The 21,458-nt window shown below is 39.8% G+C and overlaps 1 protein-coding gene across 3 annotated transcripts; it reads left to right on the top strand.

Annotated features, from left to right (window-relative positions):
- The first annotated feature begins 469 nt into the window (after positions 1–469).
- LOC108022509 (calmodulin) lies at positions 470–17,454 on the top strand. 3 transcript variants are annotated; one of them, XM_017091477.2, is made up of 5 exons: positions 470–634; positions 1,204–1,356; positions 6,004–6,178; positions 10,552–10,794; positions 16,308–17,454. In XM_017091477.2, the coding sequence occupies exons 2-5, from the start codon at positions 1,354–1,356 to the stop codon at positions 16,334–16,336; spliced, it is 450 nt and encodes a 149-aa protein (XP_016946966.1). In that variant the 5' UTR covers positions 470–634; positions 1,204–1,353; the 3' UTR covers positions 16,337–17,454. The 3 variants fall into 3 exon arrangements, with proteins under 3 accessions (XP_016946966.1, XP_016946967.1, XP_043948382.1); XM_017091478.3 differs by lacking the exons at positions 470–634; positions 1,204–1,356 and adding an exon at positions 5,867–5,942; XM_044092447.2 differs by lacking the exons at positions 470–634; positions 1,204–1,356 and having other exon boundaries at positions 5,977–6,178.
- The last annotated feature ends 4,004 nt before the right edge of the window (positions 17,455–21,458 follow it).

Here is a 21,458-nt window from a genome sequence, read left to right as displayed (position 1 = left end):
ATTTAAATGCATGAAACAGCTGAAAGTGCAAAACAATGACATATTTCATACAGGATCTCGCAGTTTTGACAGCAACATTGATAACGATAATGGTGATATCAACCCTGTGTATATCGAAATCAAGATAAATATCAACGCGCCGGCGCGACCGTTAATTTAAAATTCGAATTTATTTTCGATTTACATGGAAGGGGGAGGCGAAGCGGAGCAACAGCAGACGCTGCAGGAAAGAGAACGGGCGGAGAGAGCTTAACCGGTTCGCGCTCTCGCGCCCAACGAGAGCGGCAGAAGGCAGAAGAGAGAGGCGCCGCTGCAGCGCTTTGGGAACTTGGGTTTGCTGACAAATTTCGCACAGGCCAAATGTTTACCAATTTTTTGTAGTGGCTTGGAATCGAAAAGGTTCTTTGATTTGCAGAACGCCAGCGACGCCGGACAGCGAGAGAGGGAAGCAGGGCCAGAGAGAGAGAGTCGAAAGCGAACGAGTGCGGGAGAGAGCGCGCGAGAGAGCGCCGCCGCGCTCCGCTGCTGCCTGATATCGGGGAAAATAAACCGTATATATGGCAACGCAGCCATTGCGAACACCCACAAAGTTTTGACTCGTCGACCGTTGCGGACGGAAATTCAGACTAGGATCGTGAGTTGCCAGTTCCCAGTTGCCAGTGGCCAGTGGCCAGAACAGAGCCAAAACCAGATAGTACATACAGAGACACACCACCGCCCGAGGAGCAGGAGCTGCGGAAGCCCACCTCTCATAGCCAAGAAAACCAACGAGCGAGAAAATGAAACCAATATCTTTATAAAAACCAAATCCGAGCAACTCTTCTATGTATTAGCGCCTCCCCGCCACATATCTACTATATAAAACGAGAATTCTGCCGTGTGCGCGCGTGTGTTCGGCATATTTCGCACAATAGATGAAGAAAAAAAAAAAAGAGAAATACCGAAAAAAAAACCCGAAAGAAAGAAACGCAAGGCGAAAATTTGTATTAAATTCGGCTGAAAACAACAACACCACAGAATTAGGAAACTGCCACGGCGAGGAAAAAAAAAAAGTGTCGGCGTCGCTGCTTTGGACGCTTTAATGACCGTTTCTTTTTTTTTGCCTCGCCAGGCTGGCAGCCTGCTCTTCCTCTTCTTGCCCCAGCTGACAGCGACCCCCGAAAGTAATCCCCCCCTAAACCTCTCTTTTTGCCTCTTTTGCAGTGCGTTAATTAGTAAAAGAAAAAGTTCAGTTTTCCGCGCGTTCCGTAATTCCACTCACACACATACCAACACCCCGGCAGCAGCAGCAGTAGCCGCAGCGGATTAAACTTCGTCACTCGAGCAGCAAAGCAGCGAAAAACACCTACAAAAATGGTAAGTTTATGGGCCTGGGGCTGGGGCTGGGGCTGGAAAATGGCCGGGGAAAACATGTGCATCTTTATTCTCTGTTTACACAACGTGCGGCCATCATTTTCCATTGAAATTTCCACAGTTTTTGCGAAAAATCAAAGTCAGCCAGCGACCCCGAGGGGCCAGTGCCACGGGTGCGAGCGGGACGGGGCGAATGGCTTCCAATTAGACGTTGTTTATATGGTTTTAACGGCTTTCCACACACCTATATGTAGTGTGCACCCCGAACAGCCCGTCGAGCAGCAGCTGTCCCCGCGAATTTCGTTTACATTTCGCACCCCAAGAATACCTGGTGCTCGGGGGGAGAAAAAACTGGTTTTTTCTACAACCCAATAGCGTGGTTCTACCAAAAAACCTGGTATTTATAAAACATTAGTAAATATGTTAGTCCCCTTTCTTACTTGCATTGTAAACCATAGGAACTTGTTAGTTTCTATTCCATAGTATTTAAAGTTAGCTAGTCTTTAAACTCTTCAATTCCATCAAATTCCAGTTTCCAGTTGGAAATATTCCTATATAACAACATTGTTGCAACCATCTCGGCTCAAACCAGAGCTGAACTTTAACCCGGGGTCGCCGAAAACAAGTAGCACATCGAAATAGCAATGTCGAGTATCAAGAATTTACACACTTGTCACGTCAACCGTCAAAATTGTTATTTTTCCAAGGCTGCCTCTCGATCGGGTTCGCCCTGTAATAATTCCATGACGTGCGAAGAGTTAGCCCCTGGAAACCCAATCGGGCGTGGAAAAGTGGAAATTCTTATCAGCATCTCGGGCAACACTGCGTTTGGCGAGCTCTCTCTAGTTTTCCCTCTGGCCTAGGATCATAAATCAAATGTGATTTTAGCCAATTATCTGAGCACTGTGCGCGTTGCCATCGGCGCGTTTATCAGCCATTTTTCAAAGATCCCCGCAAATTATAGGAAAAGCCCCCGTCCGCTTTGCTTATCAGTGGAAAACGCGTGAATATGTATGTGTGCAGATATATATCGATGAACAACAAAGTCGCCGGGCCGGCATTATTGGTCTCTCCTCTGCGCCCCGCCATTCGTTGTTCGCTTGCTGGTTGTATTTTTTATTTACCGCACATTTGGCCGCAAAAACTGAGGTTAGGAACGGCCCATGGAAATGGTGAAAAAAAGTTCTTTAGCGGAATTTTGCGCTGCGCTCTCTTTTTTGCTCTCTCTACTTGCGCACCCGCCGCTCAGCTTAACCGTTTCGACGCTCTCTCCCTCTCTCGCCAAAACCGTTTCACACACTTTCGCGTCTCGCTCTGTGTGCAATTATTTCGTGTTCGTTATCAGTTCAGTTTTGTGCTGCGTCTCTCTCTTTCCGTTTCTTTCGGTATTTCAGCTTTTTTTGCGCCTTGCGCCTGGCACTTTTATCGACGCCTGCCTTTTGTTGTTTTCTTCCATAACCGTTTCATTTGCCGCATTGCGGTTATTTTGCTGTTTCGCCTTCGTCTTTGTTCGTCCGCTTCGCTCGTTCATTCGTTCGGCTCGCGGCACTCGTGTGAGTGTGTACATGAGTGATGACTGACTGTGTGTGTGTGTGTTGGCGGCTGCCTGTTCCACTTTGCCTTTTCGCACAAGAATTTTATTGTAACGGCACAGGCGAATGGCGGGGCATGGGGAAGGCTGCAAGTGAAGAACAAGAAAAATTCCTGCTAGACGCCGCTTAACCACATAATCCAATTTTCCTCTTGCCCTCCTCTTTCGCCTGCTTCTTCTGCCACTTCTGCTCTTTCTGTTTGGTTTTCCCTGCGCCTTTTGATAAGAAAACCGCACGCCCACTTTATCGCCTCGCCCCACCCCTCTTCAGCCTCCTCTGGCGTCGCCTAATTTAATTAGCGATTTTTACAGCTTACGCAGAGTGCCAGCTTTTAATTAAAATATATCGCATCGTTTTGTACGTGCCCAATTTGCTTCTGTGCTTGCGACTGCTAACTTGGCCCAAAGCAAACATGGGCCAAGGCTTCTTCCCTTAGCGACTGATCTTCACTGTTTGTTGGTCTTTGGCTGGGCTCATCATGAGCAGTATCTTTTTCCCCCATTTGTTTTCCACTGGAAACTAGCTAACATCCAGATACATTTCCATGAGTCACTGTGCTCTTGGGCTGACTTCATCGATCGTATGGCCCATGATGAACACCCCGGTGCTGTGAGAGGCGTATTAAAAGTGGCGAATGACTGGCCTGTGGCTCAGTTAGCACAGCTGGCTGAACCTCGGTTCGGCTGCACTGGAGTCGTGGCCAAAACCGCACTTGATCGCCATTCATAAAGCCTAACCAAACCCCTCGAAACCAGTTGGGACCGGCAAAAAATGAAGAAAAGAGCAGACAACGCAACGGTAAACCGGCAAACTTGGCTCAAACATAAATATCCAGTTATTACTTGTTTGCGCACCTATTCACAGTCAAGCTCCGCTAAGAAACATTACATAGATACATACATTACAAGTTGTACAATTTCTGTAAATATTTGGCTAATGCTTTGTTTAAAAATGGTTTATATGGGGGAATTTGTTAGCAAACTTATATTTTTTTTTGGGGAAAAGTTAGGATTGTATTTTGTATTTTTAATATTCCAAAAAAACCAACTCGGAGTTGAATGAAATTTAATAAGTTGAATTAAAGTAAAACAATTTATTGTACATTTTTAATAAAATAGAGTTTAAGTGTGATCTACTTATATCTATTAGGTTTTTATCACAGTTAAATTATATTGTGTTATAAAAGTACCCAGAAATATTTCAATCAAATAAGTGTTGAGAGATTTCTTAATAAGTTATTCCATTTTTTTTAGGGTGAATTTATGACTAGATTTTTTGAGATTCCACAAATTAACCAAAATAATAATAATAATAATAAAAGTATTGGTCATCATCATACATAATTGTATGTGATAATTAAATCTATATATGTATTTTAGTTGATTTCCCATTAGTCAGCGGCATAAAAATAAAGAAATAAGCCTGCTCGCCCAGCTTGGGTCCTGCTGCAAGGCACGGAATTTCGGAAGGCACTGTGTTTGCCTTGATACAGAGCTTCCTCGGGATGCCGTGGGCGTCCGATTGTGCATACAAATGGATTACCAATTAGGCAGCCACATCCACCCCCCTCGATTATCAAGCCCCTCGATTAACTGCCACTGCCATTAACGGATATCGGTGGGTGGGGTCGGTTGTTGTTTGCATTTGTGGCCATTTAAAGCGAGAGCTCAGTCTGCTTTTCAGCGGGCATCTGAACTTCGATGGGTCTTTCTGGCTTAGTCACGCCTGCCAATGACATAACCCAGTCGGAAAGCGTTTTATCTGCCCAGACCGCAGCGATAAGCCGGGCAAATTCAATTGAACGCCAACGCACAAGCATAAAAAAAGGAAAAACAGGTGCCACCAACGTACTCGTATTTGCTGTTTAAATTTACCGAAATTCCCCGATTAGATAAGTCCCAGCAGGGCGCTATAATTCCAATGCCAATTGCCGATTTGGCCTTAACTAGGTTGGTTTCTGTTCTCCCCAGCGGAAGTTGTCCATAAAGGTTGATCGAGAGCCCCGTTTGCGTGTGATTTTTAAGGAGTACGATTTGGCCTTCGAGCTAAGGTGGCTAATTTGGTTGTACCCAAGCGATTAGATAGGTGAATTGATTCGTGTTGGGCAAGCTGTGCTGATCTCAAAGCACTACTTAAGTGTAATGAGTAGAGATTAGGGCTCTATGCAATAGGGCTAATTAAGTTGTAATTACATGGGATGGGCAAACAAACAAGCGCTTATATACTGTTGCTATATACTGTACCTTTCAACACTTATCAGCTTGAACAAAAGTACACACATAAGTCATCCTCTGACGCAGGCAAAGTTTGCTTTTGCATTTTTGCTTCATGATTAATAATTATCGCAATAATTATCGCGAGTCAAACCAGGCCTTATATTATACTCGTTAAATTCTTGCCCGAATAAACATTAATGTGCCGTAAAGCAGGAACAGGCAAACGTGAATTTTATACGCCCGGTTTTGGCCTTGTTGCTCGAACATCAGAACATTAAAACACTAGACTTTGCAGATCGTTTTTGGCCAGAATTACCGTCTCTTGTCGCAAATACATCACTCCCGTGACAATAATAAATTTCGGTTTCGGGTGTCTTACTGCCAGCTCTGATCTACCACTCCTCATTCTTTCTTCAGAGCTTCCCTGGCCGCTTGTTTATTCACTCGCTGACGTCAGATTTTGTTGATTCAGCGGAAACCTAACACCTTTTCAAGATACCCCTGCATAGATACAGATACAATTGTATCTGGGGGGACTCGCCTTGCGGCGAACAAACAATACGCAAAATTATTCAAATTAAACACAATTGTTCTCCTTTTCCGTCTTTTGTTGCTCCTAATTGTATTCGTTGGTAGTTTTCCATGTTGACATTGAAATGCAATCGAGACTCCGTTGAAAAGTATTTCAGAAAACCCACCTGGTCGAGTAGAAGTCAATAGCTGTAATATTTATTTTGTAAACAATTTGTAGACAGCGGAGGTTTACTTGCAATTCACAATGGTGTGTCTGTATCTCAAAGTTGTGCATCTGACTAATGCTGTACTCGTTTGTGTTCTTGCAGGCCGATCAGCTGACAGAGGAACAGATCGCCGAGTTCAAAGAGGCATTCTCGCTATTCGACAAAGACGGCGATGGCACCATCACAACAAAGGAGTTGGGCACAGTCATGCGCTCCCTGGGCCAGAACCCCACAGAGGCCGAGCTGCAGGACATGATCAACGAGGTTGATGCCGACGGTAAGTTCGGGGACTGATGCAAAAGAAGGGGGAACTAAAATGTATATTCAAAGGATTTAACCTTTTTGGAGTGCTGTAATAGATATCAAGTCAGATATGCAATGGTTTCACCTTAGGAATCTGAAGAATTCGCGGCGTATGATGACATTTTGTCACTTGTTTGTGTACGCTGTACGAGTTCCCTCAGAGGCTAGGCAGAGCTATTCCCTATCCCTAGATTCTAAACAACTTCATATAAATTGTGGATTCGTGCATTGCCCTTAATTTATTTATTGTGTACGCTGTACGAGTTCCGTCAGAGGCTAGGCAGAGCTATTCCCTATGCTTAAAAAATATTCAGATGAATTAAGTTACGGTCGCTATATCCTAAACAACTTCATATAAATTGTGGATTCGTGCATTGCCCTTAATTTATTTCCAGCCACAAATCATACGCCTTGATGAAGTCAGACTTCAGGCTTTAAAGCTTTCGCCTATGAGTGCAAATGATCTGATTTGCCATGGTTTCGGTCGTTCAGCTCGGTGCCAGTGATCCCCTTTTAACCCGGTCCGATCCCGAGGTTTCTAATTTTGTTTACACAAAGCTATTGCTGGTCTGGGCCTAATCCCTCTCACTCGGTCCGACCTCCTCCTTTCGCCGACAGACACAGATCAGACCATTATGTGTACGACAAACAATGGGTGGGAAAAAATGAAAATCATTTCTTGGCTAAAAATATGCAACAAAAACACGTCATAGGCATTAAAAATAGATGTCTAAAATATTTTGGCTCTTTCCCGTGTCTTGTCTTTGGCAGGCGCTGCTGTCAGAATTTGTTGTTTTGCATTGCTATTTAATTTTTGTTCCTTTATTTTGAATTTTCAAGTAAAGGTGGTTGTTGGGATATAGCCCAAAATCTCGAACAAGTTTTGGTGGTGTAACAAACTTTTTCGGGAGACGAGGAAGATGATCCGTTTTTATTTCTGATGCGAGAGGAAGTCGAGCGACAGGCGCCTCGCGCCAAAAATGTGGCCAAATCGAAAATGTGTCGCCCATTTTTATAGCGTGAGGTGTTTCACCTTTTGGCGGAAAACTAGATGGCCAATAAATAGCTTCACACTCTATTTTAAATACTGAGGAAATGAAATTTAAATTTTGCTTTAAAGAAGATACAATAACTCTATTTATCCTCACAAAACATTGAAGTTTATTTAGTTCCTTGAACTTAATTTAGATTTCTAAGGAATAAGTATTAAAATTTTCCATTAGCCTACTTTGTTATTATATTATTAAATAATGTATATATATACTCACACTTAAGACTCAGCTACGAATGTATCTTTTTATCTCAGTTACTTTTTCACAAGTTTTGTAAGTGTCCCCGCCCAATTTGTGTTTGTTTTCGTTGTTCCATTTTCTTTGTGAGTTTTTCTCGCTATGTTGTTGCTGCTGTTGCGCTTGCACGTGGAAATGCTGTGCGCATGTTGTCGAAAATATCCAGGACAAAATCTGCAAAGTCCTGCACAGAATTTCTGGCGCAGGCGCCCTGAAAACTCTCGCACAATTTCCATTTTTTTCTGGCCCCCCAACAGCTAAAGTGTTGCAATCAAGGAAAATCAGGGGGCTTAGACAAAAGGGGTGGGATGAGGGTGTTTATCAGGGCTAAAAATAGTAGTTTGCTATGTGGCAAGAGGGGTCGCCACTTGGGAGCCTTCAACAATTTTGCCAACTTTATTTGCTGGAATTTGCATATGTGCAAAACTTTTTCATTGAGTGGAAAGCAAAATGTTTTGGCAACTTTATTTTCCAACGTTTAGTATTTTAAATTACTTGGAAAAAAGTTGTGCCCCCTCGCTGGCTGACTCCTCTAATTTACGATTCCACAAAGGAATGCATTTGCTGGCCGAAACTAACTTGGCCGGCAACCCGAGTCACCCACTCACATGGCCCACTCACACTCGCGTTGGCCACGGCAGGCAGGAATCTGACGGAAACATTAAACATTCATTACTTAAAATTTTGTTGGCGTCTCGTCGCAGGCAGTTGACGATGGCCAAACTGCCAGCTTCTGAGTCTCTGAATTGCATGCAAACGACCGCATTAGTTGTCGACAGGGGCAAGGGGTACCAATGGGATTGTCCAGAAATATTAATGCAATTTAGCAAAAGGAAAAGTTGTGTTTTAGCTGTATATATCCAGCGGGGGATACACATTTTCTAACATCCAATGGAGATACAAACTAACTAATTTTAGTATTGTTAATTTAAAAAAGAACGTTTTTTAGTATGTTTTAAACGTATGTTTTTGCTTAATATTTATGAGATCTTATATGTTATCATAAACTGCTATGAAAACCTTGCGTTTTAGGAAATAAAATGTATAAGTTAGGTACAATCGAACGAATTTCCTTTGGTTGTAAGCAGTTAGCCCCTTACTTTGCAATTTTGTCAGGTTTCCAATAGTGGAAAGCAATGGAAAATGCCCCCACCCAAACTATATTTAGCGATGCCACTGCGCGCGAGAAAAAAACTTATTAAAATTGTAAATTGTCTGCAAAATTTTGCGAGCAACGTTGCGAATCGGCTGAAGGGGCGGTGGGATGGGACTGGCAGGAAAACGTAATGGAAACCGAAGCCCCCACCAGACGCTGGCCGTCATCATAATCGCCATCGGCAGCGCGTTGAACATCATAATTATCTTAATTGGGCTGCGCCGGTTCGTCAAAGTCGCTCGTTCGGGCCAGTCTAAGAAGCGTCTAACCAAAATGGCAACAAATTTCCCAATGCTTTTGTCTGTCCCCCATACTTTTGTGTGTGTGAGTTGGAGGCTTTCCTTGGTATTTGTTTTATTTTCCCCCATTTTTTTTTTTTGGTTGGTTGGGGAAATCCTATCGACAAAGCCAAAAGCAACAGAAAATCGCGTCAAATGTTTTAAATAGAATCATAAACAGAAACAACCGAAACCGAAATCGCAATAGAAATCGGAATGAACTAAAGCCACCCGTCGATATTTTATTTGATATTCCCTGGCTATTTTCGAAATATATATTTTTGGCTTTCAATGCGGCCATATTGAATAATAATAATACTTAAATTAGCCTAAAGTATAATTGAATTTTTCCCCCGAAAATTAACGAATTGAGTGCAAATTATTTTGAAATGGAATCGCCTCCAGATTTTTGCCTCTCATTGAACTTGAGTGCCGAAACAATTAAATCGTTTTATAAACCAAATATTTTAAGCCCATAAAGTAGAAACATACGAGCAATATTTAGTTGTGTGTTTTAGAGTTCATTACTTTTTATTTTAGGAAACTTGATTTTTGAGGCTCAAAGCTCAGAGACTGACATGTTGTTATCTCTATCATTAAATCTAAATTGCCCTTAGGCGAACATTTCGTTTTTGCCAAAGTTGAAAAGAGCTTGAACCTTGGCGTTTCTGGCAATCATATACTGAAAGTTTTCTCCGGAGAAAACCCATTTCCAGCGAAGTAATAAAAAACACATTCAATTCACAAGAAACAAAATGATAGCCACAATGAACCACGCTCCATTTGGTTTTGAGGGGGAGCGGAAAACAGAAAACTGAAAAACATTTTATACTGTTCCATTTTATGGACAAAGGCCGCTGCTGCTGCTGCTACTGCTGCTCCTCGGGATGCCTTGAAAAAGTCAGTCAATAACAATTAAGGCCAAAAGTTGTTGCAGCCTTTCTGTGCGCCCCCTCGAAAATAGGAACTATTTTCAACTTGAAACCAAGGCGAGCCGACGAGCCGAACTTTTTCAATTAGTATAACAAGAATTTCGGTTGGACCACTTCATTTGCGTTTTACTCATAGGATAACCTCAGGAAAATGTTTGGCTAAATGCTTAACAAATTTCCATTCCACTTGGCTGAGCCAGGCGATAAAGGAGCAAGATAAGAGCTGAAAGGCAGAAGAAAAAGAGAGAGTGATTCCACAGAAATGGGATTAGGCGGACTTATCTCTAGCACTCCACCTCCACAAGGTGGGTGGTCCACACACGCCGGGAAAGTTTGTTTGGGGCTTAGGCAAATATGAAAATATGCTCGATTATATAGCACCACCACCTCCCAGGGGCTTGCCGCCGTCGAAAAGGCAGAGCGATGGAAAAGCTTTAAGTAGTGTACACAGCCCCGGGGTGTTCGTTTTTGTACAGGGCGTTGGAGCGGAGAGCAAACTTGGGTCGTAATGAAGAGAAATGCTGGCTGCCTTTATCCCTGACTTGAATTTATTATAACGCTCCGGGGAAGAATTTAAATTGATGGTATGGTATGGTATGGTATGGGGTTGGTACGGTGGCATGGAATCCCCGAAATCCGACCCACAAAGTATGCAGCGAAATTAATTGTTATTCTTTATGCTCCACGCACAGGCAACGGCACAATTGACTTCCCAGAATTCCTTACCATGATGGCACGCAAAATGAAGGACACCGATAGCGAAGAGGAGATCCGGGAAGCCTTCAGAGTGTTCGACAAGGACGGCAACGGCTTCATCTCGGCGGCCGAGTTGCGTCACGTGATGACAAATCTGGGCGAGAAACTCACAGACGAGGAGGTCGACGAGATGATCCGTGAGGCTGATATCGATGGTGACGGTCAGGTCAATTACGAAGGTGAGTAATCTGCGAGATGGGTTTCCAAAACGAATCTGAGAAATCAGAGAAATAGCTGAGTTTCAGCCTAGTCTATTAGGGTATTAGGTGTAGAGCATTAAAATTTTAATTTTTCTAGGGAAATTTGCAATTCCACAAAATGTAAATAGATCAAAGAAAACTAAAACCAGCCAGTAAAACAAGCTAGAAACTAGTATTTTGTCTAAGATAGATTGAAAAAAGTAAATAGAAAATACAGAACTATTGCAAAAAAACATTATAGAAAGGATTTTACATAAGCCGATGATGAAATATCGGCCATATTTTCCAATAATCTGCATCGACAAGTTGATTTTGTAAGGTGTCGCTTACGCTACATTACGATGTAATGAATAGGTATATTGTTTTGTTTTTGTGGGTCGCGTGTTGGAACCTAATTGGATCTGTCGATAGCACCTGTCGAGAAGCCAAAACAACAGCGGCGGCGATTGAATCACGGGCATCGCATTTGAGTCACAATTGGCACTTGGCTGTGTCATTTGGCTTTGCTAATTAACCAGGTCTCTCGGCGCCCCGCTCCCTGACTCACCTCAGTAATACCTACTTTCAGTACTAGCCGTATAAATCTATATAGGTGTATATATAGACAGACAGACAGACAGATATAAAACAAATATCTCTCGCCATGTGCAGTGCATTTTTATTTGAAATGTTCGTGTTGTGTTCTTCGTAATTTTTTAATTGCTTGAAAATTGATTTTTCAATTGGGGAAACGGCAGGCCAGCAGGCCAAAAAAGAGTGGGAAAATGAAAATAGCTAAAGCAATAAAACAGAAAATGGAACAAATTTGAAAACGCAAAAAATCCTCGCAAGTTTTCAACAGATATCTCCCCCGTGGCACATCCATATCCTCCCACTCCCTTGGCTCTTTGCGAATTTTCCTTTTGTTGTCGGGCACACTATTTAGAGACCGGGAAAAGTAGCAATTAAAATCGGACAGTATTTCCACCTACACATGTATTTGCCCATCCGTATATATGTTGATCTTCAAGTTCAAATAGAAATCGTTTTGGCCGCCGCCAAGGCATTTCTCGGATCAAATAGATTAATCACAAGTAATTTATGAACAAAATACATAAAAATAGGGAGCAGTTTAAACAAAAGCGATCTGAAGAATGATGATCTACATTTATAATCATTATCTAAGAGTACTTTCGGTGAAATTTGTTGATAGATTCGTTTCCTATAAAATCAAACATTGATAAAGGGTGTGAAAAGTAGGATTAGTTGATAATAAGGAAGTATGGTGTTTCAAATGATACTTCGAGGTGTCAGATAGTAGTATCGAATAGTTATGTGGAAGGGGGATTTGGCAGAAACTTCAAGTAGTGTAAAGTCAGGTGACGAAGATAGTTGTCCAACTTATTCCAGTATTTTTCGGAATGAATTTAGTAAGGAAAGTAATTAGTGTTTTTCGGAATAAATATACTGAACGATAAATAAAATCCATAATGATGAAAGATTCTGATGCAGTTTTGAGCTATTCAAATCGTTGAAAATATCTTTATTATTCCAGTATTTTTCGGAATGAATTTAGTAAGGGAAGTATTTGGTATTTTTAGGAATAAAAATACTAAATGATAAATAAAATCCAAAATGATGAACAATCCTTCTGATGCAGTTTTGAGCTATTCAAATCGTTGAAAATATCTTAATTATTCCAGTATTTTTCGGAATGATTTTACTAAGCAAAGTATTTAGTATTTATAGGAATAAATATACTAAATGATAAATAAAATCCAAAATGATGAACAATCCTTCTTATGCAGTTTTAAGCTATTAAAATCGTTGAAATTATCTTAATTATATGAAAATCAACGGCGAAAGAAGCCTTCTTAAAACATTCCATGGCATTGTTCTCCTGCCATATATCACTCGGTGTTTAAACTTTTCCTGCGCCTGCTCCCAATCGGCAATTTTTATGCCTTTCGCCACTTTCCTGCCGCCGAAATTGAAATGTTTTTAAAAGCCAAAATAAATGTCGCGCGTAAATTCCACACTTAAATGATTAACCTGCCGGGGCAAACAGCGGGCAGCGCACAGCCCGCGGCGCACGGCAACAGTGTGCGAATGGGAGACAACAATTAAAATAAAATATATAAATATTGTGAAATATTCTTTAATTTCCCCGTACATTATCTCGTGGTCTCCGGCTGCTTTCGGGGGCTCGGGGGCTGGGAAAATCGGGGTGTTATATAGCGGATGGCATGAGCATTGACCGAGCGAATGAATCTCACTCGCCTGGCCGTGTTTTTTCGTTCAGTCAGCGGAATCAGCATAACGTAAATATAAAATGCGCATTGTTGCCATTTTGCTTATTGCCAATTAACCAAAGTCTTTATTGTTGTCTTGCCGGCTATACAGTGTGTGCCGGCTATGAGCCCCCAACCACCCCCAAAAACACCCCCCACTTTCTCACTCTTCGGTAATTTTGCAAGTGAAAATTATATGGCGCAAACAATGAATATGCAGAGAATGATATTGGGGAATGGGAATGAGATGAGACTTACTTTGGCCGAGTGCCAGATAGAAAAGGCTGTGCAAAGGGAGCGGTACGAGATGCGAGGCCCAGAAGAACAAGTCGAAAATCAAATAAAATGTTAACAAAATACAAAGAACAACAAATTAAACATTAGCACAGGGGCGAGGCAAATTAAATGAACACATCCCAGAGTGCGAGCGAGCGAGGGAAAAGATGAATTCCAAAATTAGCTAAAAAAAGAAAATAATACACCTCGGCAAAGATAGAACTAGTAAGTTTTGGCGAATGTAAACAAAACGACGAAAGATAAACAGCAGAACCACAAAAACGCCAAACGACGTAATGGAGGGGCTTCGCGGTTTATTCGGGGGCTGGAGGGACTCCAAAATAAAATCCAAGAAAATTTGCTCAAGGCATTTTGTTGACCAAGGGACGGCCGGAAAAGTTGCAACTCGATCGGGCTTAATTTCATTTAAATTGTCTTATCTAACAGCGGGAAGCAGACCACACAAAGTCATGAACAACCTTTTAAACGTAAGAAAAAAACACTGAACTGAAAAGGTGTTATGTATAAATTGTTAAAAATACAAGAACATAAAGATTATTTAAGAAATTAAATATCTTATGATTGATAGAAGTATACTTATATGATAATTATCCTTAAGAAATATATACCTCTTTACTTATAACAACTAGTCCGCTTTAAAATATAGTTGTGCTCTAATCAAAAATGTTTTCTCAGTGCAAATATCTGGTCAGCTAATGGGGCGTGCCCCAAGTAAAGGCAGTGATGTTTTAGGACCAAGATTTAATCAAAGAAGTGAAACTTTGGGCATTTGCATGTGGGCAAATGTCAAGGCCAAAACCCACGGGGGCTTCGATTCACGTATATTTTGCATACGGCTTAGCCCTTTTTCGGGCGTTGCCTCAGCTTTGGCTAATAACGTTTATTTTTAAGCCTTTTACGACCGCCAAAGGGCTTTAGTTTTATTATCAAAGGTGTGGTTGGCACTTTTCGTGCTGCTAGCTGGAATAGTAATCCTAAAAACGTGGAGCTAAAATTGCCCAATTCTTGATATAGCAATCGATTGTTTAAGGTGTTTGATAAGCACGTTTCTAGGGCCGTTAAACTAAGCAAGAAGTAAGATTAGATTAGATTGATTGGGGTCGGAAATGACTGAAAACTAAGCGTATGGACCCAATATATTTCCTTTTTGGTAATACACAGAAATTACCGCCTCAGAATACTTAATCTCGGGCTGCAATGCTACTACTTTCAATGCTAACGTTTCTGAACCCTCGACTAAAGTGTCCTGTAGTCATCTTAGAGCTAGCAATCCCGGAAAAACAGGTTTGTTTCTTGTTTTTGGCAACCCCAAACATATACCTATAAATTCTTGACCATTGGTCCCGAGGAAATCCACCCAATTACACGCCCACTCAATTTGCCTGTCCTATCTGTGTCTTTTCGTGTCCCTCTCTTGTCTTCTTGCTTAAATATTTCAAAAATGCAATCACCCTAGGCAACGGCCAAGACAGGGAGACGAAGATGTGCAATCAACGAGAACAGATGCAGGCAGCGGCCGAGAATTCTTTTCTCCTTTTAAAAATAGAAGCAGGCAAACACCTGATAAATTGGGGACACCACTACAGGCGGGAAGACCCCGACTTTCAGTTCATATGGTGGCTGTTCCACGAGGGACGAGGAGTCCCTGTTTTCCTCCTTATTGATTGAGTCGATGATGCTGAAGTTTTCATTTGTGCGGGTGTATATGTAAAGAGTACCTATAAAGGCTGGAATCCCTATGTAATATATCTATAAGATGTTTATTTTATTGATTATTATTTTTGTTATGAAATATATGTCTAATAAAAGGGGATTATGGTTTTGAACAAGTGAAAATCTTAGAATCTCAGGATCTATACAAGCTAGAATCACTGTAAAATGTATCTGTACCGCAAGATAGTCTTGTATTATGCATTGCCGAACCCTATTCAAATAGATTTTTTAAGAGGAGGGTATATATATTTTAAGCAAGTGGAAATCTCAGGATCTATAAAGGCTGGAATCATAATATAATATTTTATTGATTATTATTTTTGTTATGAGATATATGTCTAATAAGAGGGGATTATGGTTTTGAACAAGTGAAAATCTTAGAATCTCAGGATCTATACAAGCTAGAATCACTGTAAAATGTATCTGTACCGCAAGACAGTCTTGTATTATGCATTGCCGAACCCTATTCAAATAGATTTTTTAAGAGACGCCCTTAAGGTATGCAACGTTTCTTGTTGCGAGGTATTTTTCAGTCTAGACTCCTGAAGAAGGCTTCCCGTCAATTCGAGCACAATGCGGCAAGAGGCAACGTCTTTATTGCACTCTGCTCCCGTCGCCAGCAGCATCCTCTGCTTTCTATTTTCGGACGGGAACCGAAGAGAGTACATAATCTCTGGCGATTGACTGTCTGAGTCTTTGCACTCAATAAATTTCCTTGGCTACACGCTCGATGCCACGGGTGGTGTGTGTGTGTTGTGCGGCAAACTGTTTTCATCAGACATCTCGTGACTTGCTCGTTTGTCTTATTGATTAGGTGGCCGGCGTTGTTGCTGCTGCAGCCACAGTGTAATGCTCGTTTGCTATTGATTAATTGGCGTCTTAATTTAGTAGAAGGTTAATGACAGCGCTCAGCTATTTTCGATACTTGATTTGCTGTGTGAATTTTTTATTTTGTGTCAACTCTGTGCTTAAGTGGTTGGGAGTGCATTTTAAGTTGGGGCAAAAATAATTGCATTTTTTGTTGTAGTAAGTTTACTATCCACACAATCCTTGAATGAGTATCTACAGAATTAGGTGCTGTTCACACTAACCTGTTTAGGAACTATAAATTTTAAGATGGTCTTCTAGCATTTCAAAGATATTTTCAAAACAAACTTTAAGCCAATCCTTTTGAGCCCCATACTAATGAACACCTTTTCTCTATCTTTTCAGAATTCGTGACTATGATGACATCGAAGTGAAGCGTTAAATTATTTCTTTTTAAGCCTTTCTATTTTTTTAAGATGTTGACGAAGACTGTAGCTGTGCGCAATAACATCGCGCCACGCTGTTGCTATGGACCCCAGTAAAAGATCTTAAAAGAAAACAACAAGAAAACAACAAAGAGTTAAGCAAAAAACAACCAACATAATGAAGAATAAGAAGCAAAAAACATTTAAGAAACTTTAAAACAAATGAAACTTACACTTAAAAAAATGCAAAAGCAAAAGAAAATTTAAACATGCAAAAAATGAAAGAACCGAATTCAGAAAGAAAGAATTACATTAAACTGAGAGAAAAGGTTAAACGAAAAACAACATAATTTTAATGCAACAAAAGAAAACAACAACCAAACAGCATACTTAATGAAGTCACCGTTTAAAACCACAAACAACAACAACAACAACAACCAGCAGCAACAAACAAGAATCGCATGTTATCGTTCTGAATAACAACAACAACAACAACAAGTCTATCACTACACTTAAACAAATTGAAGAGCATGAGAAAGGGCGAGCAGAGGGCGAAGCAAGAAGCAGCAGGAACCACCAGTATTGCCGATAGATGGCGCGACCAGCGATGGTCAGCGCGCCACCTGGCGACGGCGGCGCGCAACGGCTGCATTTTGTTTGAAAGTTTTCGAGTTGAAAAAATAAATGAAGACCCGAATCTGTAAGCTAGTAAATTGTGTTTAAAGTATAAAGAAAAATTTGTCGATTTCGTTGCGAGAAAGAATAAAATAAATGCTAAACAAACAACAAATAAAAATACAAATAAAACAAAAACTGTTAAAGAAAATATTTGAAATTTTTGCAAACTGGCAAAGTTTATATAGACACACTCTACACACACACACAAACTAAACCCTCTCTCATACACACACCACACCCACACACACATAAACACCCACTCCCACACACAGACATGTCAGAAAAACAAGAAGTAAAATATATTATAAATACAACATATATATATTATAAATAATGTAAAATCAAACAACAACAAATTCTTCTTATTAAATTATATTTAAATTTAAAATTAATAAATATAAAGAAAAAATAAAACAAATAAAAATTACAAAAAACAAAAACAAAACCAACTACAAATACATTTTCGATATAAAATTAAATTAAAATCCAAAAATGTGGCGCGCAGCAGAAGATGAGGCATATTTTTGGGGGCTGTACGAGGACCAGCAGGACCGCAGTCCACCAGGTCCTTGATAGGCAGCTTTTTTGTCGGCACTATTTGTAGCAAACTTAAGCGACACCACACACGGCGATCTGACTACATATTAGCATGTATGCGAGCAGATTTAACATTTAACAAAATGCAAACGCCACAAGAAACACAACAGCAACAGATTTCTCTAGTACTTAAGCGGCAGCAAAACCAGTAAACCGAATATTACTATTACAAATATGAATATGAAGGAACTATATATATATACATATAAATACCTAATGTACTTAAAGCAAAAGGAAAACCAAATCTAAAGTAATCTAATTTTACTATAAAGAAATATAAAATTAAATATTTATATGAGAGACGAAGCGGAGGAAGAGCTGGACGAGAAGAAGCAAGGAGAAGATTTCATCAAACACACACATATAAAAAAAGGAAGAAAGGACGAAGTATGGAGGAGCAGCAGCAACATCGCAGGAGGCTCCCGCGAAGGAAGACGACTCTTACCAACAGGAGACGATGTGGAACAGTTCAGCATCAACAGTTCGGCATCGGAACAGTTCTATATATACTAATATATATTTATAAATAAATTATACATATGAATTAAACTAGCTAAATGCAAAGACAATTGTCTTAAGTGTAAGCAAATCGAGCGCGGATTCAAGCAAAGAAAGAGCTGGCTAAGCGTAACATTAATTAAAATACGAGCCTAATGGTCTAAGTTGAAGTTAGTGCAACAACTGCAATTCCTGGCACCTCAGCAACCGCAAGCTTTAACCCATCCGCTCTGTCTCCACCAACCACCCAACTACTATCTATCTAACTATCTTTCCTCTATGTCCACTGCTGCCTAGCTAACCGATTAATTGATGTAGAAAGTCGAACGAAAGTCTGCGCGACCAATGCTAACCGAAAAGTACTCGGTTTTAATTTAATTTCATATCGAAAACCCTGTTTTTCCTTTTCTCAACTGTAACGAACTCGTAACGTCGTGATGTCTTCTAACCGATCTATCCATACACCATCCAATCCAGCCCCATCCCACACCTCACCACACTATCTCTGATCTTTCCATGCTAACTCTTACTCTTCTCCACTGCATAAATCAACTGTGAGTATAACCTAACAAAGGCATTATAATATTAAGTCGAGTTTTATAATTCCCTTTGTTTGCTTGACTTTGGACAGAACGCTCTGAAGGGCAACGACAAAATTTGAACAAAACACCATTTGCGCTAATGAAAAAAAAAACATAAAAATCAAGAAAAAACACTTTTCTATAACTTTTTTTAACAAACAAAACAAAAAGAAGAACCATTTTGTAGCGAAATTTGTGCAATGTTTTAAAGAAATGAACCTATATTGAAAACTAAATGAATTGCAGGCAAAATTTAACTTTAATCAAATGACAGACGAATTTTTCTAAATCTAAAATCATAGTTAAATCTAACTGACAATGTAGACCTTTTGAGCAGTCGCTTTCCCTCGAAAGTAGGCTCTCAAAACTTTCCAGTTCTTAGAATGTCAAACGATAGATCGCATTTCCAATTCAAATGGGTTGTTGAAGTGCGTCAGTTGTGGCATTGAAGTCTGGATTCACTGAGTTTCTCGATTTCCAAATCAAAACTTGCATAAATATTTATCTTCGTTTGCAAAGCAGAAGGCAGTCAAAGAAATGGAAAGCAACAAAACAGACAAAAGAAACTTGTTAAAATATGCTAAAGTGTTTAGCAAATTACAATATTTGGACAGGCAAAGAAACCAAGCAAAGAACTCGCGCCTCTATCTATATATGCAGACATATATATATACATATAAATAAAGCTATATACAAGTTATATTTACGAATATTGTAAAAATTGCAACAACCGATGAAGAAAAGCTATGAGCATTAACAAGCGAAACCAACAAGAACATACAGAAATTTCTTTGAAAAAAAATACACAAACATTTTAAAAACCTCGAAACAAAACCAAAATTGTCGTTTTCTTTTTAATCGAAACCCATGGATTGGCTTACATTCTCACAGACACACCCCCGCTCAATCGTCCTCAGATAGATTCAGCCCCCAAGGATATGCTATCCACTGTACTGGATCCTAGCTTGGGATCCATGAGCTCCACGAGTCAAGTTGATTTATAGACTAAGTACGGTCGGCGGAGGGCCAGGGATCCAATTGGTTGAACTGCGGCCAGCCGACTGCACAACTGGAACCGGAAACGGAAGCTCCCCCATTTGAGAGATATATGCCCCACACTATAATCCGATAAGAATTTAACAAGTTATACATTGAATGTATGCACTTAAACCACCTATTAAGAGATTTCATCGCAATGGAGAAAGCCCAAAGTATATGTATAGCGAATGTGCAAAGTATTCTTGATGTCCAATATACCATAACCATGTGTACCTATAAGCCAGGCAAGTAGAAGGCCCGTTCCTGCACTCACTCTCCTCGATTCGATTCGGAACCGCACTGAATGTCTATGAGAATAACCGATTGCCACAAGTAATAACGTGGCCATGCAAATATTTTCTTCGAACGAACGAATATTCCGGTACTTAAAATATGGATGTTAGTCTTGTCATAGATTAAAAGCGTAAAATGCAACGTAGGCCTTGAACGAACTAAAATTATAAATGGTACATACGGAAATTATTAGAAATTATTGCGCCTAGAAAATAATTAAATGTATAAAGTTAAGTGATAATCAAAGCTGGATAGGTTTTTGTTTATAAATATATTTTGTATTAAATTTGTATCTATCAGGAAAAATGTTGTATATACTTTAGAAGCCTAATTTAGATTATGGTTTTCCTGAATTTATTGAGGTTACGCTTTCTTTGACAGCCTAAAAGTATACTAGTCGTTTGAACTTTCAGTACACCAATACTCCCACACCAGACATACACTGAACACATTTTCGCGTTTTTTGCAAAACACATTGTTGTGGACTGTGGACAGCTACAGCGCTCTGATACATCGATTCAGATTCAGATTTGAGGAATATAACAAAATGTTCTAACTTTAAGCAAGCGAAATGTTAAACATTATATATCGAAATACGAAATATCCAAAGCTTTACCTACAAAAAAAGAAGAGAGTGCATAATTATAGCAAAGCAAGATCACCTAATCAAAACCAGTAACGAAATTTCATCCATAGGACAACAACTGACTCTATATATGAACTGTAACTTCTAAGCTCTAAATTGTAATTAAACTTATCGAATGTGAATTTCCGAGAGGCAAACTATAAAACTGTTTATACCAACCAACCTTGAGACATGATTAAATGTAACAATCCGGTGGGCAAGGTGACAAGTATTAGGGTATCGCCACTACCCAAACCAATCTGCATAGCAAATAAAAAATCAAATGCAAAACTAATTCCATTAACCAACACGTAAATCTGTGTAATCGGAAAGAAAACCAGACAAAGCGAATCGAATATAAAACAATTTTAATAATTCTATCTACTTAACAGGCAAAACCAAAAAAAAACTAAATAAAGACAAAACAGAATATACAATTTAAGTGATGTGTGTTTTTTTAATTTTCATTACAGGATAAAGTATTATTAAAGTTCTAGAAATGTGGTGAGTATTATTTCTAGTAATTTAAATTGTGTTTTCACCATAAGGTGAAATAAAAAGCTTTCTTAGATATTTTTACCCTTGGTGGCTTTGGAGTCCTGGATCGGTTTTCAAAGTATCCTTTCTGTGCTTAAAGCTACTCGATAGCTTGTTTATTTTACAATCTACGTAAGGTATTAATATTAAGACATGTACAAATTTATTTTTGACTTTCTACATGTTTTGTTAGACTACCGATAATAGTTGAAAATCGAAACCTAAGTACTTTTCTAGAGCGCAAAAATCAATTATGAAGAATTTTACCTATACGCTCCAAAGG

Source organism: Drosophila biarmipes, chromosome 2R (genome assembly GCF_025231255.1).
Source record: "Drosophila biarmipes strain raj3 chromosome 2R, RU_DBia_V1.1, whole genome shotgun sequence".
In the NCBI taxonomy this organism is placed as follows: Eukaryota; Metazoa; Arthropoda; class Insecta; order Diptera; family Drosophilidae; genus Drosophila; species Drosophila biarmipes.
This window is presented reverse-complemented; position numbering and strand designations above follow the sequence as displayed.